The following is a 17,441-nucleotide window of genomic DNA, read 5'->3' on the forward strand; positions in this document are numbered from 1 at the left end:
CCAGTATCTCATTTGATCCCCAGGACCACCCTTTGAGGAAGTACTGTTATTATTTCTATTTTATAGAGAAGGAAATGTAGGTCCGTAGGCAATAAGAAACCCTCAAGGTTTATTAAGCCAGTTAAGAACAGATTAGGGATTTAAACCCAAGTTTTGACTCCTTAAGACCAATTTCTGTAACACTCACTGTATACTGTATGACAAACCCAAAAACTAGTTTCCTAGACAAGAAAGGGCATATGGCAAAAGGCAGCCCCGTATGGCAAGACGACAGTATAAATACAGAGAAATAGGGAAGGTGAAGCTGAAAAGTTAGGCTAAGGCTTGGACTTCATTCTCAAACCCTCGGGACTCACTCAGTTTCTAAATAAGACAGAAACAGCCGTGGCCTTCACGTAGTCAAGTAACGTCTCCACACAGAAAATTGCGGCCTGTAGAAAAAGCAGTTTTACCACTTGCCTACATGATCTTGGATAAATTTTTCTTTGGTCTCAACTCTGTTAACAAGAGGATAAATCCGCACTGGACTATTGTGGGGTTTAAACGAGATATTGTCTAACACAAGAGGGCGCTCGACAAACGCAGACTTCCCTCAGATTGGGAAAAGAATTCGGCCCTACTTTTTTTTTTTTTTTTTTTTTTTTTTTGAGTAGGTACACGTGAGCTAGCAAAAACAGAGTGAAAGACCCTACTAGCTTCAGGTGAAATCACACCCCGGTCTGCAGAAACCTTTCAAGATTTCACCAACGTTTTCAGGGTTAGGTTCCCATCTCAGCTCATTTCTCTGGATCCGCCAGCAGACAATGAAAATCAAACTGCCCTCTAATGATGCCCCCAGTCATTCCCGTACTGGACCACCTTCCCCTCCCTTTCCTTAGAGGCGGCTTGCAGATGATATCACATCCGCTTCCGTTTCCGAAGGCACGCTCTTTATTCTCTAGGGCCGCTCTAGGCTACCACCTCCAGCGCTGGCTTCGAAGCTCAATGGTTGCTGGGCGGGGCCGTGACGTCCTTGGCGAGGCTGCAGGGGAGGCCGCGGCGGGGAAAATGGCGGACGGGAAGGCGGGAGAGGAGAAGCCTGAGAAACCGCAGCGAGCTGGAGCCGCCGGAGGTGAACACAACCCCAGCGTCGCGGGCTGCGTGGGATGCTGTGGGCCTTTCTTTGAGCTCCCTGGGGTGGGGGGAGGAGAGTGGGGTGAGAATGGGCAGATCTGGCGCTCACCCGGTCAGGTGCTGGGCCCAGACGAGCCCCGGGCACGCCCGGTGCGGCCCGCTGGGATCCGGGCCCACATCGCCTCCTTGTCGGGCGGAGCCGGTCACTGTTGGTCACGATCCTGGCCCCAGCGGAGGCCCTGCTTCCGAAGAGAAGGGAGATGGGCACCAGAAATGGGGACCGAACTCGGGGTGGGAATAGGAGTGGCGGTGCAGGGGCCGCTGCCGCCACACCGGAGACGCACATCACATAAAACGCACTCGCGCGCTCACCAAGTGCGAGTCACCGAGGAGTGGCCTTTCAGGAACTGGCCGCAGGCCGAGTTTCCGACGGTGCCGGCCTCTCTGTTACACCTAGGAGTTAGTTTGCTGTTCCCTTTTCGCTGAGGAGGTGGACGACCTCGGCCTTGTTCTTTCCTACATTTTCAAGCCTAATACTGATCCTGTAACGGGATAGATCGAGGCGATGGAGGGAAAGAGAAATACCTTTGCCTGCCTCCTGGTTTAATCTGCGAGGTATAGGGTTAGGTTGTCTTTCTTTGAATATCTGCCTTTCTGAGCCAAGCTGTTGCCAGCTTCGCTGCATGCCAGGTATTTAGGTGTCTCAATAGGCTAGCATGATTCTTCCTCTATTTCCTTACGATGTAAACTCAGATTACAGCTATCTTTATTCTGTCACCTCCATCTCTCTAAATTGGGGTGTTGTGCATGAAGGAAAAGAAACACGTAATCTCTCGAGCTCTCCCGCCGCTTTGTCCTAAGAAGGCAAGTGACTTAACACGTGCGAGCTGATCATAATGTCTTTAGAACGTTTTAAGTACTACACTATTCTAACTCTCCCTCAAGTCTTATCCCAGAAAGTATTTAGTATGAGAAAATACGGAAGAGTAATAGTATATGGAGGCAACTGTTAGGACCTAACTAACATGTTTAGATTGACTTGGAAACAAAAATTGAAAAAAGTGTAATTAATGTTAGGTTACTTTGGACCCAGAATTTCTTTTTTAAAAAATACGTACAGTGCTATTACTTGAGCCAGAACTCTTACTCCTTCCCACACCTCTCCCCTTTTGTTTTGTTTTGTTCACTAGTAAAATAGTTTATGAAACAGCAGTTTAAACCACGTAGTGCTACGTGAGCGATTTTTTTCCTCAAAAATTGTCTTGGAAATTATCGAGTGAAATTAACATTGAAAAATTAATAGTTTGAGGAAAAACAAAGATCTCTAGCTTAAAGAATCTTATCTCGCTTTTAGACTATCTTTTAATTTTCAGAATGGCTTTTTTTTTGTTTTTGAGGGGGGAGGTAATTAGATTTATCTGTTTACTTAACAGAGGTACTGGGAATTGAACCCAGGACCTCTTGCATGCTAAGCATATGCTCTACCAATTGAGCTATCTCCTCCCCTTCTAATTATTTTGACTGAGAGTATCTGAGATGTGTTTTAGTGTGCTGCCAAAATGTACCTTAAGCGTCTGTGTTTTTATCCACCACCCTTTCAGTTGGAATAATTCCCTCTGTAGGATGAACACTGATGTTTCTATTTTAGCATTTTTGCGGAGAGAGTGGTACAAAATTATCTTTGCTAATTGGTATCAAAAATTTTTAATGTCTCCTCATTGGTGACTTAAAATGCATAATATCCCTTAATAAATCTATGTAATCTGCCTTGGTATGCCTTCCCTTGCAAGAAAATAGTAGTTTGTAGGTTCCTATAAACCATTTTTGAATGTAGGTATTTTTAATGAAATTGTGCCAAGAAATCATAGCTAAACATTTCATGCCATGGATATTGCTAAGTTGATAATTTTGTGGCAAGTAGGCACTGTTTTAAAACAGTAGGTCTGTAGGCACTGTTAAGTTTGTCTTAGGGGCTTACCTAGAAATTATTCTGATTTTTAACTCCTATTGAATAGTCCAATAAGTTGGAAATGTATTTTTTTTTTCAATGAGTAGATTACTTCCATAGTTAACCTTAATTTATGTCGATATGAGAAGCTTCTTACTTGAATTGCTAATGTTAAGGATAAGGCTTTCCGTAGTCCCCCCCCCCCCTTTGGCTAAATATTTGTAGCTCCTTGAAATAAGTCAAAATTTTAGAGAAGAGCTATTCATATCGAAATCACACCCACCTCAGGCTATATAAAATCTACTCTAATGAAATTGACACTTATTTTGCCAGACAGTAGGAGGTTCTTGAATATGTTCTCATTTAAGCTGCACACCATTACTATTAGAGAAGTAGGTATGTGCCCTTTTTTTCAAATGAAGAATCTACCAGAATTCAAATGGGTCATGAAGGGTATCCTTATGAACTTAAATCTTATTAGGTAATTTTTTTCAAAGTGAGGTACATTTGTACTCCAAGGCTCACCTCTCCTCCCCAACTACTCAATGAAAAAGGAAAAAAAAATGTATAATTTGATTTCACATTAACTAATCTACATATTTTGTTTGCTCAAAATGAGTTCAAATTAGATAAAAATCTCTTTTATTAAAATACTCCTTGATAAAGAATCTTGTAATTTGATACAATTTATCCATGTTTTGTTATAAAATGATGTTTTATTTTTTAAAAACTGACCCTGTATTTAGTTGCTCCTTAAAATGTAAGTCACATTGTTAAAAATGTTCACATAACAAATCTGTGGCCATTCAAAATTTTGTTTTCCGCAGTCCCTAAATACAAAACATTTCATTAAATAAGTAACAGCAGTTCTGGATTAAAAGCCCCAAATACTATAGTAGTACAGTGTTGTGTTTAAAGGAAAACACTTAATGGACTTAGGAATTAATGTTTATGTTTAATGGTATGTTTCAAAGCTCACATTAGGTTGAAGTAATTTTCTAATCAACTATATATAGATTTACAGAAATTGTAATTGCAGTCACATTGATAATAACATAGATTTGGCTGTCATATTTCCCATCTTCATCTCTTTCTTCCATTTGCTTTATTTCCTAAATGTTTTGTGTATTTTACTGCATAGTTGTTGGAAGAGGATTACTTGAAGAGAAAATACAGCTCCAATCCATGTGACAAATTGAGCCATTTAAGGCTAAGTAATGAGTACTGTTAGTGCATTCACCTTCCTTCACTCCATCTCCCATCCCTTCCCTGAAGAGTAGATTTTTTTAAAGCTATAGAGTATTTACATTTGCTTTAAAACAAACAAACAAAAGGTGATGGGGAGCAAGTCCAGTTATTTGCTATGTCCAGAAATAAATTGTTGGATCTAGAATCAGTCATGTGTAGAAATGACCTAATAGACATGTTTAATCTTCAGAGTGAAACTGAGGTGTGGGTGGTCTTAATAGTTTGCTTCTTCAGATGGCAGGGACACAAATGTAAATAAAATTGAGTTGCTGCTAGCTGACTGATTAATGGTAAAGTAGTTTTCCCAACTCTCCTGTTCATACTACCTTTTTCTAGAGCAGTCACTATAGAAATCTGCCTTGCAGCATGATAGAATTGGAAAATAGTATAGTTTTCATGTATTAGTACATACTAGTTCAGCTGGTTATCACAATGTTATTATTAATGTTATAGTAAGAATTAAGTCTTTCACCTTTTCTCATATTTATGCTTTGATTTTTCTAGATTCTTTGTCCATAATTATTCTCTGGGTAAAAAGAGACCCAGAATTAAGAAAAGATAGGTTTCTAAAGAACCAGGAATTTTGACTAATAGTCCATGTGTCATATTTCAAAGAGCAGGGTTATAGTACAATCAAGACTAAATGTTCTTTATACTGTTTGTTTTGATGTTTTTCAGAGTTTGTGCTTGCACAGAACTTGTTTCTTTAGTGTATAGATTACTTCTGTATGTGAATCCAGTGGGTTTTTTATATGTTTACATGTGTTCCAAAATGTAAAGCCAGTGAATTTTCAGTTTTAGCTATGTGTCAGTCACAAAGAAGTAGTTATCATTGTTTTGGTTTTACTGTAAAATTCATGTTTGATTAAAACTATAAATAGAATGCAGAATAAAATTTAGCATAAGTGCTTTTAGTGATAAACTTAGACCTTAAAAAAATAGTGTTTGTATAATACTCTTTTTTTAAATTCTATATTGAGTTCTATATTTCAAATATTGAATGGCAATTTTACATTCTTTATGTGCTTTTGTAATTTTACATCTAAATAAGTGAATGGCACCTCAGGCAACCATTCCAGTACTATCTTTGCCTCCTTGGGGAAATCCCAGAACCTAATCCTGCTTAATTCTTCCCCCACATTGTTATTACAACTTTCACCCCATATCTAAAGGTAACAAAGAGTTCCTTTTCTTTCCCTCTAAACAAAATCAAATGTTCTGTTCAAGGTGCTTATTAATATAGCAACCCCATCATTCCAAAACTATATAGATTGGGATCTATAGCCTCCTGCCTTTTAATTCACCACTTGTCCTCTGTTTTTCCCCCTATTCTAGCTTTTTGTCCTGTTTTCTTAACTGTTGTCAGGGCCATCCCTTAGAGGATCTTCTCTTTCCCTATAAATAAACCATTCATTCAGTGTAGCAAAGTACATTCAGAAGAGTAAATTGGTAAACTTGGGGAAGAAAATAAAATTCCTAATAATCAGCTTTCTTCAGTCTTACCTCCCAATATATTCTTAAATAGCCTTCATCTGTAAGAGACCTAAGATATTCAAGATGTGAACTGATTTCATCATTGATTAACGTAAACAGAAGCAAAATTACTGAAAGACGTCTTGCATTCCTTATCTACATATGTATGCCTTCTGTTTGAAATTTTCATTAGCTCATCTTCCTTTCATGAGAAAAAAATGTGTAAACCTAAGTATGACTGTAGGTAGCTCTCAAGGGTAGTTTAAACAGATGATAACCAAGCTCCAAGAGCAGAATTAAATTACTCAGGAAGGGATGACCTTCAAGTTCTTTTTCAACTCTAAAGATGGTATGAGATGTACATGAAGAACACATCACTCAAGAAAATAACTCCAGGCTGTACTAACATTGTAGTTTGAGTAATAGTGGGCTGTTCATAACAAGGTACTTTGTATAACTAGTAGCATATTATTGAAAAAATTAGACTTTATTAGTCAAATGTATTATTCTGTGTTGTGACTAATTGCTAACAAACTACTTTTTATAGAAGAATTTATGTCTTTATTTATGAAAAGCAAAAATCCCACAAATAACTTGATTATTGTACAACTTACAGTGTTTAGTTGAAGGGTCTTTTTGTGAACTTTGTATTTATAATTTTAAATTGCTCTGTATTTTATGCTAGTTAATTCATGGGAGCCTTTTCTACTGCCACACAATCTCAGTTCCTGCTGTATACTCTAACAAACAGTGGAAGAGACTGTTGGGTCAGTAGGTGACAACTGCAGAGGTATCTTCCTAATAACGATGCTTTTTGAGGTTGCTGCTCCCATCAATCTGCTCAGTAAAAATAGCTCATCTTGGTAAGTTGTTTCGACTTCACCAGGACCTGAAGAAGAAGCAGAAAAACCTGTGAAAACTAAGACTGTTTCTTCCAGTAATGGAGGGGAAAGTTCCAGTCGCAGCGCTGAGAAGCGATCAGCTGAAGAAGAAGCTGCAGACCTCCCAACAAAGCCTACAAAGATCTCCAAGTTTGGATTTGCCATAGGTAGTCAGACAACAAAGAAAGCCTCAGCCATATCCATCAAACTTGGCTCAAGTGTGAGTTAATTTATATATTACATTCGTAATAGGTCTTAGGAATTTGTTTTGGAAACCTACTTTGACTGGATTATGATAAATTAAGTATAAAAAGATACATTGCTGCATGAACCTGTATGTAGGTATTTAAGAAATTATTAGCTCTGTATTCAAAAAAGATCTGGGTAAGTTATAACTTGTTAAAAGGAATTTTCAATATGAGAAGAAGAATATATGATTATAAAGTAATTGGTTAGAATTTCCTGTGTTGAGCAAAACCTCTGAAAGATATTTTCAGAAAGAATTTCAGTTTTTTTTTCTTACCTTTAAATTTTGGTAATATTAAAAATAATATCTCTAGAAATCAGTTATTTGTATTTTAAAAGATTAGTATTAGTAAGGTATTGATTGATAAGAAGAGCTTCCTGATTACCTTACTTTGGAGCTACAAATGGACATTGAATACTCTGTATTCTAGGATAGTAGTCCTTTACAGATCAACTTTTTATCCCTTGTAAGATGTCAGCCTTGAATTAGTACTTAATGAACCTTGGAGTGTCTGGAAAGTATTTGAAATATTAGATTGAAGTTTCGAGATTTGACAGTTTCTGACCCACAGAAGTGATAACTTTGTGTGGTTCCACTAAATAGATCTCTTCTTTAAGAAAAAGAAGTTTACTTGAATAGTGTATTGCTGTTGACTTTAGAAAAGAGTTATATGTAAGGAGAATAATCCTAAAATTGCTTTTAAGGTGTTTATTCAAGTCTGTTCTGTGAAAACTAATGCTAAGTTGCCAGATACATGCAGCTTTATTTCTTTTTCATTATGTGTCATTCAGAGATCTTAAAAATATGGTAGATATTAGGTTCCTACTAGAGACAGTATGTTTGGGCTGCACTTCTAGTTTTAAAAGAGACACCATTCCTCAGAACCCTCACTCCTACCCTGTGTTGTTTGCCCTTTTCCTTTGCTTCCTTTTTCTAAAAAAAAAAATCAGTCTGAACAAAAGACATTCAGCTTGTAACTTCATTATTTCATAACTAGTCTCCCTATTTGAGCTGATTCTTTTGGTTTAATCTGTTTTGTATAAAGATCATTGACATGGTTTAATAACTGCTGATCATTTTAGTTGGGAGTATTGTGCTTGAAAAAGCCTATTCAGTAAAACTTTTTAATATTTAGAAAACAAAAACCTATGTTCATGAAATAAACCAAAGTGTAAACATAATCTTCTTGGCGAAGTGAGATGTAGGATATAAAAACTAGTTAAAACTGTTGCTTTTGATTATATGATGTGATAAGATAGTTTATCAACCAACAAATACTTATTTGTGTCTTACATTGTATGTACAACATCAGATATATGACATCTTTTAAGAGTAAAGGGTGTTTCTGGAGTTACTATGCATATTCTCCAAATGAACATTTTTTATTCCTTCAAAAGCAGATATTATTTATAAAAAGTGTTTGTGTGTGCTATATAAGAAGGGGTGGTTAATTTTGTTTCAGCAGCTTGGAGAAGATTTCACTGATGTGGTGATGCTAGAGTTGGCCTTAAGTGCAGGCAGAAGGTAAAGGGACATCTCAGATAAAAAGAACTTCATGCAGAGGCAGTTTAGATGTGAAGCTGCATGATGCATTCAGGAAATTGTTCCTGGTTAGAAGGTGTTAGGTAGGCAAATGTAGGGATAGAAAGCTCCCCAAATAAGACGATAGGACCAAATCATAAAGGACTTGTACTCCAAAATATAGTTTGGGTTTATTCTTTAGATTCTGGAGGAGTCGTGGAACCATTATAAGGAGTGTCAACCCTTAAACAGGTGTGCATTTTAGAAAAATGACTCAGGTACCAATATAGAGAATTAGAGGGGAAAAAAACAGATGGGGAGATGGTATTTTTAACAGTAGTTCAGGAGAGTGATGCTAAGAGGCCTTAGGTGCTGGTAGTGTGGTAGTAAAAGGCAGAGGCAGGTTTAAGTCTATTTAATAGAGATCTAATTAGCAGGACCTTACAATAGAACGTGCAAGTTGAAGAAAAGGTTCTCTGGCTTGGGTACTTGAGGACACTGAAACTACGGTACCCCTGGGAGCTCTAAGTGGAGCTGTCCAGTAGGCAGATGACATCTGTTTGGGGTAGACATAGGATTTGGTAGTTAAAACTGGGAGTAAATGAAGTTGACGAGGGAAGTACAGAAAAGGAAAGATCACTAAGGACAGAATCTTGGGTATCTATCATTTAAGGGAGGAACAGGAGGCAAGGAAGAGCAAGAACAAGAGGTCAGAGAATTAGAAGAATAGCCAATTAAAAGCAGTGTCACAGAAGCCAAAGTAAGGGTGTTTTCAAAAAGGAGCTGGTGATTAGTCAAATGTAGCACCCTAGTCATTGGTGACTATAGAATCAGGGTCACTTGGTTCTAGGTGAGTGGGGAATCATGGGAAATGGTGAAAGAGGAAGCCAGGTTGCAGTGGGTTGAAGGCTGACTGGTGGTGAAAGGCTGGAGATAGGACAATGTAGTTCAGAAACCTCGGTTAGAAGAGATGGTGTGGATGAAGCAAGTTTACAGGCTGAGGGGTAGGAAGCTAGCTACTAGAGAAGGATGAGTCTTGGTGTCTTTCTCAAGACATGCTATACTTAATGTTACTATGAGAGTATTAATGTCCATTTTCTTTTACCTGTACCAGGTACCTTTTAGCTTAATGATATTAAATTATAGATCCTAGCTATAAAATCTTTACAGGAGGAAAACAAACAGATATAATTAATAAAGTAAAACCTACCCATTGTTAACCTACATTTTAAAAGAGAGAGAATGGATTTCTCCAAAGTCTGTTCTTAGTTCCTTACTATATGTTTCTATGAAAATGTAAAGTTGAATCTTTGATGATAAATTACTCATATTGTTAAAATAAGCCTTATAAACACTATGTGATACTCTTTTTAATGTTTCTTCTTCAGAAGCCTAAAGAAACCGTTCCAACTCTTGCTCCAAAAACCCTTTCAGTAGCAGCAGCTTTTAATGAAGATGAAGATGTAAGTCAATACTTGGTTTTTTTTATTTTAACCAATTCTTTAAGGAAGATATTAGTGGCAAATTGTCAAGTTGTATTATGGTACTAGTGAATTTTCTTTGAACTCTGAACAGTTTGTTGTTGTTGTTTTAATGACACCTGCAAAATCTGGATTGTTTTTTTAATTTGATTGTAGGGTCATTTAAAATACTGACTGCCAGATCTGCTCAATACACATATGTTCCAGAATGAGCATAGGATGCTTACCTGCTCTTCTCTTAGGCAGTCCTAGTTCTTCTGTGCCCCTCACAATGTCCTTCTCTTACCGTCCTTGTGAATGACACAGGGAATTTTAAGCATAATTATGACTATGATTTTTTTCCTTAGGCTCTGACTTTAGAACCTAACCCTCACTTAAGATGTGACCCCAGTGTATAACAGTTACAGGATACCTGAGCAATCGCTCCCTAAAGCAGTGTGGATAAGAATTATACATTCAGAGGAGCACAAACTGGGGCTGGAGTGATTGGGAAGAAGATATGAGAAGAAATAGATAGGAGTTGGGTACTAAAACATTAGACAAGGTTTTGACAAACCAAGTAATAGTTTTGTAAGCTAAGACATTAGCCTTCAAATCACACATGGTAAATGCTAAGCAGCTATATTTGACAGGACTGGAGGTTTTTGTAGAAAAGTTTTAGGCAAGGATAACTATGGAATGATTGGAGCCCGGATGAATGGGTAAATAATTGCTGTTATCTCTATTCTTCTTTGGACTTTTACTCATTCTACACATTTGAGTGCTTTCCATATGCTAGGTACAGTGAGATTACAAAGATAAATCAGACATGTTCTGGGAACTCAGCCTAGCAGGGCAGGGACTTAAACATAAAATAGTACGAGATAAAAGTTAAAAGTACCTGAAGAGATGAAATGATAGAGATTCAGGTAAGGAAGAGGGGCCCAGTAACTAGTTGCTGCTAGACTGGTGATGGGAAGACCTGGATTCTTTTCCTGCCCTGTCCAGTTATTAACCAATAGAAAACCTGTGGATAAATAACTTTACCTTTTTGGAGCCTTAGTTTTTCAGCTGTAAAATGAAGACTAAATTTAGATGACAGATTTTTAAACTTTCTCAGAGTTCCAGGGTTCTGTGGGAATGTCTCAGGAGCTACTGTGGTGTTAGGTGATGGTTAACAAGCACAGTTCCGGCCTCTTGCTCCTGTTTCACTTATATCTATTCTTTTATCTGTTTGGTGCTTGGGAACTCAAGTAATGTTTTGTTGAGGAAAATGTATTTAATTTCCCATCCCCCATAAAAAAGTTTGAAAAGCACTAACCTAAATTATATTTAATGTTTTCTGTCATCTCTAACATTCTTAAGAGATTAGTTAGCATTTTGATATTTACAGGTTGTATCAGGGAAGGACAGTATAGGAAAGGGAACAGCCTGTGCAGAAGTACAGAGGCTGGGAATTGTAAACACCTACCTAATGGTAATGGCTTACTTTGCCTAATGAGTTGAATCTTTTCATGTAACTTTATCTTACCTTCCATATATCCCTGTGAATTGTCTGACATAATTATTCCTGTTTTGCAGATGGAGAAATTAAGTTAAACATGCATGAGTATGTTTTAATGCATATAAGTATTGAACCAGAATTTAGGTCTCTGGTTTCTTGTCCTGTGTTCTACTGTTTTCCCTGTTTTGAAAGAAGTTTTAGACAGGTTCAGACAACACTCTTTCTGCTATAAGATGGTAATGGTAGTTAAGGATAAAGTTGTCTCTTAGGTAAAAGAACACTGGCATCTAAAAATCTTCATCTGGTTCTTCCTTTTTCTGCAGAACATAGTTAAGTAACCTTAGATGTGTATCTAAGGTTAAGTCTGAAAGATACTGGACAAAGAGGGCATTCATTTAATTAATTAATTTTGAATTTCAGTTGTATCTCTTTAGTCTCTCATTTTGCAGAATTCCCAGGTGTTCTGTGTATTTTATGGCAGTAACATTTTTGAAGAGTGCAGGCCAGTTAGTTTGTAGAATGCCTCTCGGTTTGGATTTGTCTGATGTTTCCTCATGATTAGATTTACACACCTTTCAGCAGGCAAACCACAGAAGTGATCCCAAGTTCTCAATGTATCATATCAGGGAGCACATGCTGTCAGTATGTCCCATCACTGGCAGTGTTAACTTTGGTCATTTGCTTAAAGTAATGTCTGCCAGATTTCTCTACAGTCAAGTTACTGTTTCACCATGTGTAATTAAAATTATCTTGTGGGGATATTTTTTAAGAATATGTGAAAATATGTAATTTCTTAAGCATTCACTTGTGAGTGTTAACATTCATTGATGATTCTCACTAGAATCAAGTATTATGATGTTTGCCCAATGGTGATTTTTCTCCTTCTTTCATCCCCTTTATGTTTGTTAATTGTCTCTTACTGTAAGGAAGAGCTCTTACTTACTCATGTAAGTGTAGGCTCGTGGGTTCTTTCTTCATTCAACAGTCCATAAGGCTCAAATTGCCTCACATTTGACCAGTAAAAACCCCATGAAGCTGGATCTTGCAGATGCCCGTTTAAACAAGAATGTTTAGCTGAGCAGTAACATTTATACATAAAAACAACTAAAAGGCACTTGTCACTTACCTTTTCACTAGCAATAACTATGAAAAAGTAGTGAATGAACTTTGAAGATGTCTTTATAGTGAAGGAGACATTTCTGAGAGCCAGCCATACAGTAAAGTGGTTAAGAGCTTTTGCTCTGGCATCCAACTATCTTGCTATTTATTAGCTTTGTGACTAGACAAGTTAACCTTGTTTATTACCTCACTTACAAAATGCAAATGATGATGCTCGTACTCACCTTGTAAAATCGTTAGGGTTTTAAGACATGGTGCATATTAAAGCATTTAATGCAATGTGTAGCTTATAGTAAACAAATGACTTTAGTTCTAGAATATCAAAAAGTTTTTACCAGACTTTTTTTCTTTATACAAAATCAGCACATTGGAAGCATGAATTTCTTTTTAAAATGTAATTAAGATAAGCGATTTTCTCTTTTTACCAAAATTTATGGACTTAGATATAAAATTTAGCATTACTGGTAATCATGTGAATTTAATACACAGTTGACCCTTGACCAGCACGAGTTTGAAATGCATGGGCCTACTTACACACAATTTTTTTTTTTTTTTTCAGTAAATACGTGCTAGAGTACTAGGCTATCCGAGGTTGGTTGAATCCTCAGGTGCAGAACCATGGACATGGAGGACACAACTATAAAGTTGTGTACAGATTTTTGACTATGAAGGGATAGGAACAGTGTTAGTGCCCATAGCCCCCACTTTGTTCAAGGATCTACTCTATCTATATGCAGTCATTTCTGTTTCTATCTTATTTTTTTTCTCCAGAGTGAACCAGAGGAAATGCCTCCAGAGGCAAAGATGAGGATGAAGAATATTGGAAGGTATTAAAATTTTTGTATAATATTGTAGAAAATTATAGTGAATTAAGAGCAAATTGCAAATTGCACATGATCTATTAGTGTTCAGGCTTTCCTTATATATTTTGGCAAAACAGTTTTGTTTTCTGAGTTATCGGTGATCTTTTCTATCCTGGTAAGAGAAAATGAGTATTTTTAAAAAATAACAACAACTTAAGGCTGTTTCTTTTCAGATACATAGCATGTATATTTTTTCAAATAAACAGTTATGAGAAATGTTTCTGATTTAAAATTAAAATCAAGTTTTTTCCTGGTATAAAGAAATGGTTATCACACATCTCACTTAAAAAATATCATTCCTGCCAGTTAATCTTGGTTGTATGTGTCCCTTTTTCCTTGATAACTAGATGCCAAATATCAAAATAAGACAAAAACATTTTTTCCATTGTTTCTGTTATTGTGGAAATAACATTAATTTCAAGTTTACACCATGTTCATTTTCCTGTCTTTGTATGCATAAATGGATAATTTAGAGGCTAGTAAGAAAGTTGGGCTTCAAAACAATTTATACTGTGTCCTCATTTCTACTAAATGTATATCCTCCTGAAGAACTAAGCGCTAAGTATTCAAACATCAGTCTTCAGACTTTGTCTGTGATTCAAATGGGAACAGACCCATGGCTGCCTTCCTGCCTGCCTTTTACACTGGGACCTAGAGTAAGAAATACATCTGACATTATAACCTAGTCTAAACATCCAGAATACATATATCTGCATAACCTAAGCACGTGCAATTGAAACAGAAGTTCGTAAAATGAACCTGAATTGTGTGTGTGAGATACATCTTCATGTTTTTTCTTCTATCTCATTTTTTATAAATACTGATGTTAAGCCACCAAATGATTCCATGACCCTGTTAATGGGTTACAAGCAGTTTTTTTAAACTGTAGTGTTTGCCACCAATAGCTGTTAACGGAATCGCCTTAAATGTTTGTTAAACCTAAAGATTTACCTGGCTCCTCGTCAGGTCTTCTGAATCTGAAACTTGAGTACTGGGGCTGGAAAGGATATTTTTTAAAAGTTCTGTAGTGGCTTCTGATGTTTGGCCTGCATTTATAGTAGGCACTAAGTAAATGTATTTTGAATGAGTTAAAAACATGGCCCAAAAGGCATTATATATAACATTTTAAGTAAATTTCCTTTCTTTTAACAGGGATACACCAACATCAGCAGGACCAAATTCCTTCAATAAAGGAAAGCATGGGTTTTCTGATAACCAGAAGCTTTGGGAGCGAAATATAAAATCTCATCTTGGAAATGTCCATGACCAAGACAATTAAATGATGTGTTTTGAAATTAGGGTGTGGGGTGGGTGTAAAGTTAAAAGGAACAGTTTCCTTTTTTAAAGAATGGTATAAGACTATCTTTGGAGCCTCCTTTTTTTTTTTTTTTTAAGATTGAGTGGTACACTAATAAATGAGAATTTGAAATTAGAGGTAATTTATGTTTTATATACAGATTTCAAGACATTTACTAATTTTGTAGTTTCATGTGCTTAGTTTCCAAAGGTTGCAGATAATAAAAACATCAGAAATGGTACCTTTCTAAGAATTGCATATTTTTTTAGACACAACTATTAGCACATTAAGAGGGAAGCAAAAAGTTATTGTCTATTTAAACTGTAGGCAGTGACTCTCTAACTTAACTCCCTTAGTAACCTAAACTGTCTGGCTCCCAGGAACAGCCTTATAGAGAAGGGAGTATTGTATTGGGAGGAAAACGTCTGGATTATTGACTGAAAAGTAAATTAGATAAAATACAGCTTTTTTTCCTAATGGGCATTTGTTTTGTTTTAAGTCATCATAAACTAGGTATTGCATTGCTGTCAGTGGATACAGATGCTTAGCTCTTTAAAAAGAACATTTTAAAGTTTTATGTAAACTGTTGAGTATTTGAAATAGCCCACTTCACTTTAAAGGTCTTGTCTACCTTCATTAGTCTTCAAAGAACAACCATTTGCTACCAAAGTAAATCAGTATTTTGAATGTGCTTCTCTTGGTTTTTGTTATTAGCTAGTTCCTGTAAGCATTTCCACCAGATCTTGAGGTAAATCATAAGGAAGCTGTTTCTTTTAAAATAACAAACCACCACCAAAAATTTAAATGTACATAATACTTAAATATTTGGCTGTTCTTATCTTTTAAAAGGTATAAACACCAAAAAAAAAAAAAAGGGCAACATTGTATGAAGATTGAAAACAAGAAAGATGCACTTTCTGTAACTTTATCAAAGCAAAGCATTTAAGTTACTAACGTGAAATCTGATTTGAACTTACTGCAGGAGTTCTTATTTAGCACAATAATATTGGTTTATTTTAACTCTATACATATTAACCAGTAGCCTCTCAAAAGCACATTTTAGGTACTGAAAATAAAAGGAAGGAAAATGCATCTTTAAACATATTCTGTGGAATCTTTGACCACACATACTTTGTTAGAGCTATGTGTTATAGGATTGTGTTTTTATTTTGTATTTTTGTATTGTATATGAATTCTTTTTTAATGTGACAATTAAACATATCTTTAGAAGCATAGTCACAGATAAAAGAAACATAGTATAATGATTTTCTCAAAAACTCCTACAATGTTGAATTTGGAGGCAGCTTCAGACTATTTTATTGGTGGTAACCACTCAATGAGCTCTTTAATAGGTAATAACTCCAGAGAAGCAGCCTGTATATATTCCTAATACTTTGTTCACTTGCATTTGAGTTTAGAGTAAGCCCCAAGTAAAACAATGGCAATGTATATAGAACTGTTAGTTCTTACTCACATGATTTAATTATATCAAGATACATGAAGTTAACTTGCTTTAATATAGACAGACTTTCCATTTTTGTCCATTTTAATGTTTATGTTCAAATAACATCCCTCTCCTACATTTATTTTTCTTGACTCAAATGAAATACTAACCTGAGGTCAAGATGGGAGAGAGAAATGACTGAGATGAATGTCTTTACTAAAATAACCAATAAATTTGTCAAACTCAATTAGTGTTCTTATTTTCTATTTCATTTAATTGTTCCTGGGTTTTTTGGTTTGTTTGTTTGTTTGTTTTAAAGAAGAGAAATTTTATCATTGCTCTTGCCCAGATTGTTGGCCAAAGTAATGAGAGATTTAAAATTATTTATTGGAGTCTACCTAACTTAGCACAAGTTCTGTAGCTAAGGGAGGGATTGTTCAAGTTACTTCCCTGCTGAAATGAAGACAGTTTCTAATTTTTTTAACACTTCATTTTGAAAAAACTTCAAATTTACAAAATATTGCAAAAATATCACAATGTATTTCCATGTTCTCCTAATAATAGCATTTTATTTAACCACAGGACAGTTGTTAAAAGCAGGGAGTTAACATTATTAAAATACTTTATTCTGTCACCTTCTACAGACCTTACTCAGATTTCACCAGTTGCTCCACTAATATCTCCCTGATTAAAGAGCCACTTCATTATCGTCAATCATTTAGTTGTCATCTCTTAAATTTCTTTAATCTGGAAGTCTTCAGTGTTTGCTTTTATGACCTTAGACTGTTTTAAAAATACAGGCCAACTATTTGTAAAAGATCTCCCAATTTGGGGTTTGCCAGATGTTTCCTCCTGATTAAATTCAGTTCATGTATTTTGGCAAGAGTAGCAGCAGAACTAATATGTCATTAGTGTGTCAGTGAGTCCGTGATGTGCAGTTTGTCCTCTCACTAGTGATGTTCATTTTGGTCACTTGGTTAGGGTGGTATCTGCCAGATATAGCCCGTGTCAAATTACTGTGTTTTTGTTTGTAATTAGTATCTCATGGGAAAATTCTTGTAAGTATCTTATCTCATCATATTTTTGTCCGTTAATTGGCAGGCATTCTTGGTTTTTATTTTGGGGTGGTTTTCCTCATGATTCTTTCCTGAAACAGTCGATAGTGTAAGGATTTGCCAAATGACGATTTTCTATTTCCATCACTTTCATCTATTTTCTTGCTAGTTGAAATTCTGTGAGGAAGTTTTCTTCTCCATTTTTTTTTTTTTTTAATGGAGGTACTGGGAGTTGTACCCAAGAGCTCATGCATGCTAAGCACGGGCT

General features: G+C 36.0%; 1 protein-coding gene across 1 annotated transcript; it reads left to right on the forward strand.

Annotated features, from left to right (window-relative positions):
* Positions 1-979: 979 nt before the first annotated feature.
* On the forward strand, positions 980-16,365 carry PCNP (PEST proteolytic signal containing nuclear protein). Its single transcript, XM_006188528.3, has 5 exons — positions 980-1,111; positions 6,669-6,883; positions 9,820-9,894; positions 13,286-13,341; positions 14,530-16,365. Exons 1-5 carry the CDS (start codon positions 985-987, stop codon positions 14,654-14,656), a joined length of 600 nt encoding a protein of 199 aa, XP_006188590.3. The 5' UTR covers positions 980-984; the 3' UTR covers positions 14,657-16,365.
* The last annotated feature ends 1,076 nt before the right edge of the window (positions 16,366-17,441 follow it).

This window comes from Camelus ferus, chromosome 1 (genome assembly GCF_009834535.1).
Source record: "Camelus ferus isolate YT-003-E chromosome 1, BCGSAC_Cfer_1.0, whole genome shotgun sequence".
NCBI lineage: Eukaryota > Metazoa > Chordata > Mammalia > Artiodactyla > Camelidae > Camelus > Camelus ferus.

Excerpts from the sequence above, each read along its gene's own strand:
- PCNP (XM_006188528.3), top strand. The coding sequence starts at position 985 with ATGGTTGCTGGGCGGGGCCGTGACGTCCTTGGCGAGGCTGCAGGGGAG. Across the intron at positions 1,112-6,668 it reads GCGAGCTGGAGCCGCCGGAG|GACCTGAAGAAGAAGCAGAA; the intron begins GTGAACACAACC and ends CGACTTCACCAG. Across the intron at positions 9,895-13,285 it reads CTTTTAATGAAGATGAAGAT|AGTGAACCAGAGGAAATGCC; the intron begins GTAAGTCAATAC and ends TTTTTTCTCCAG.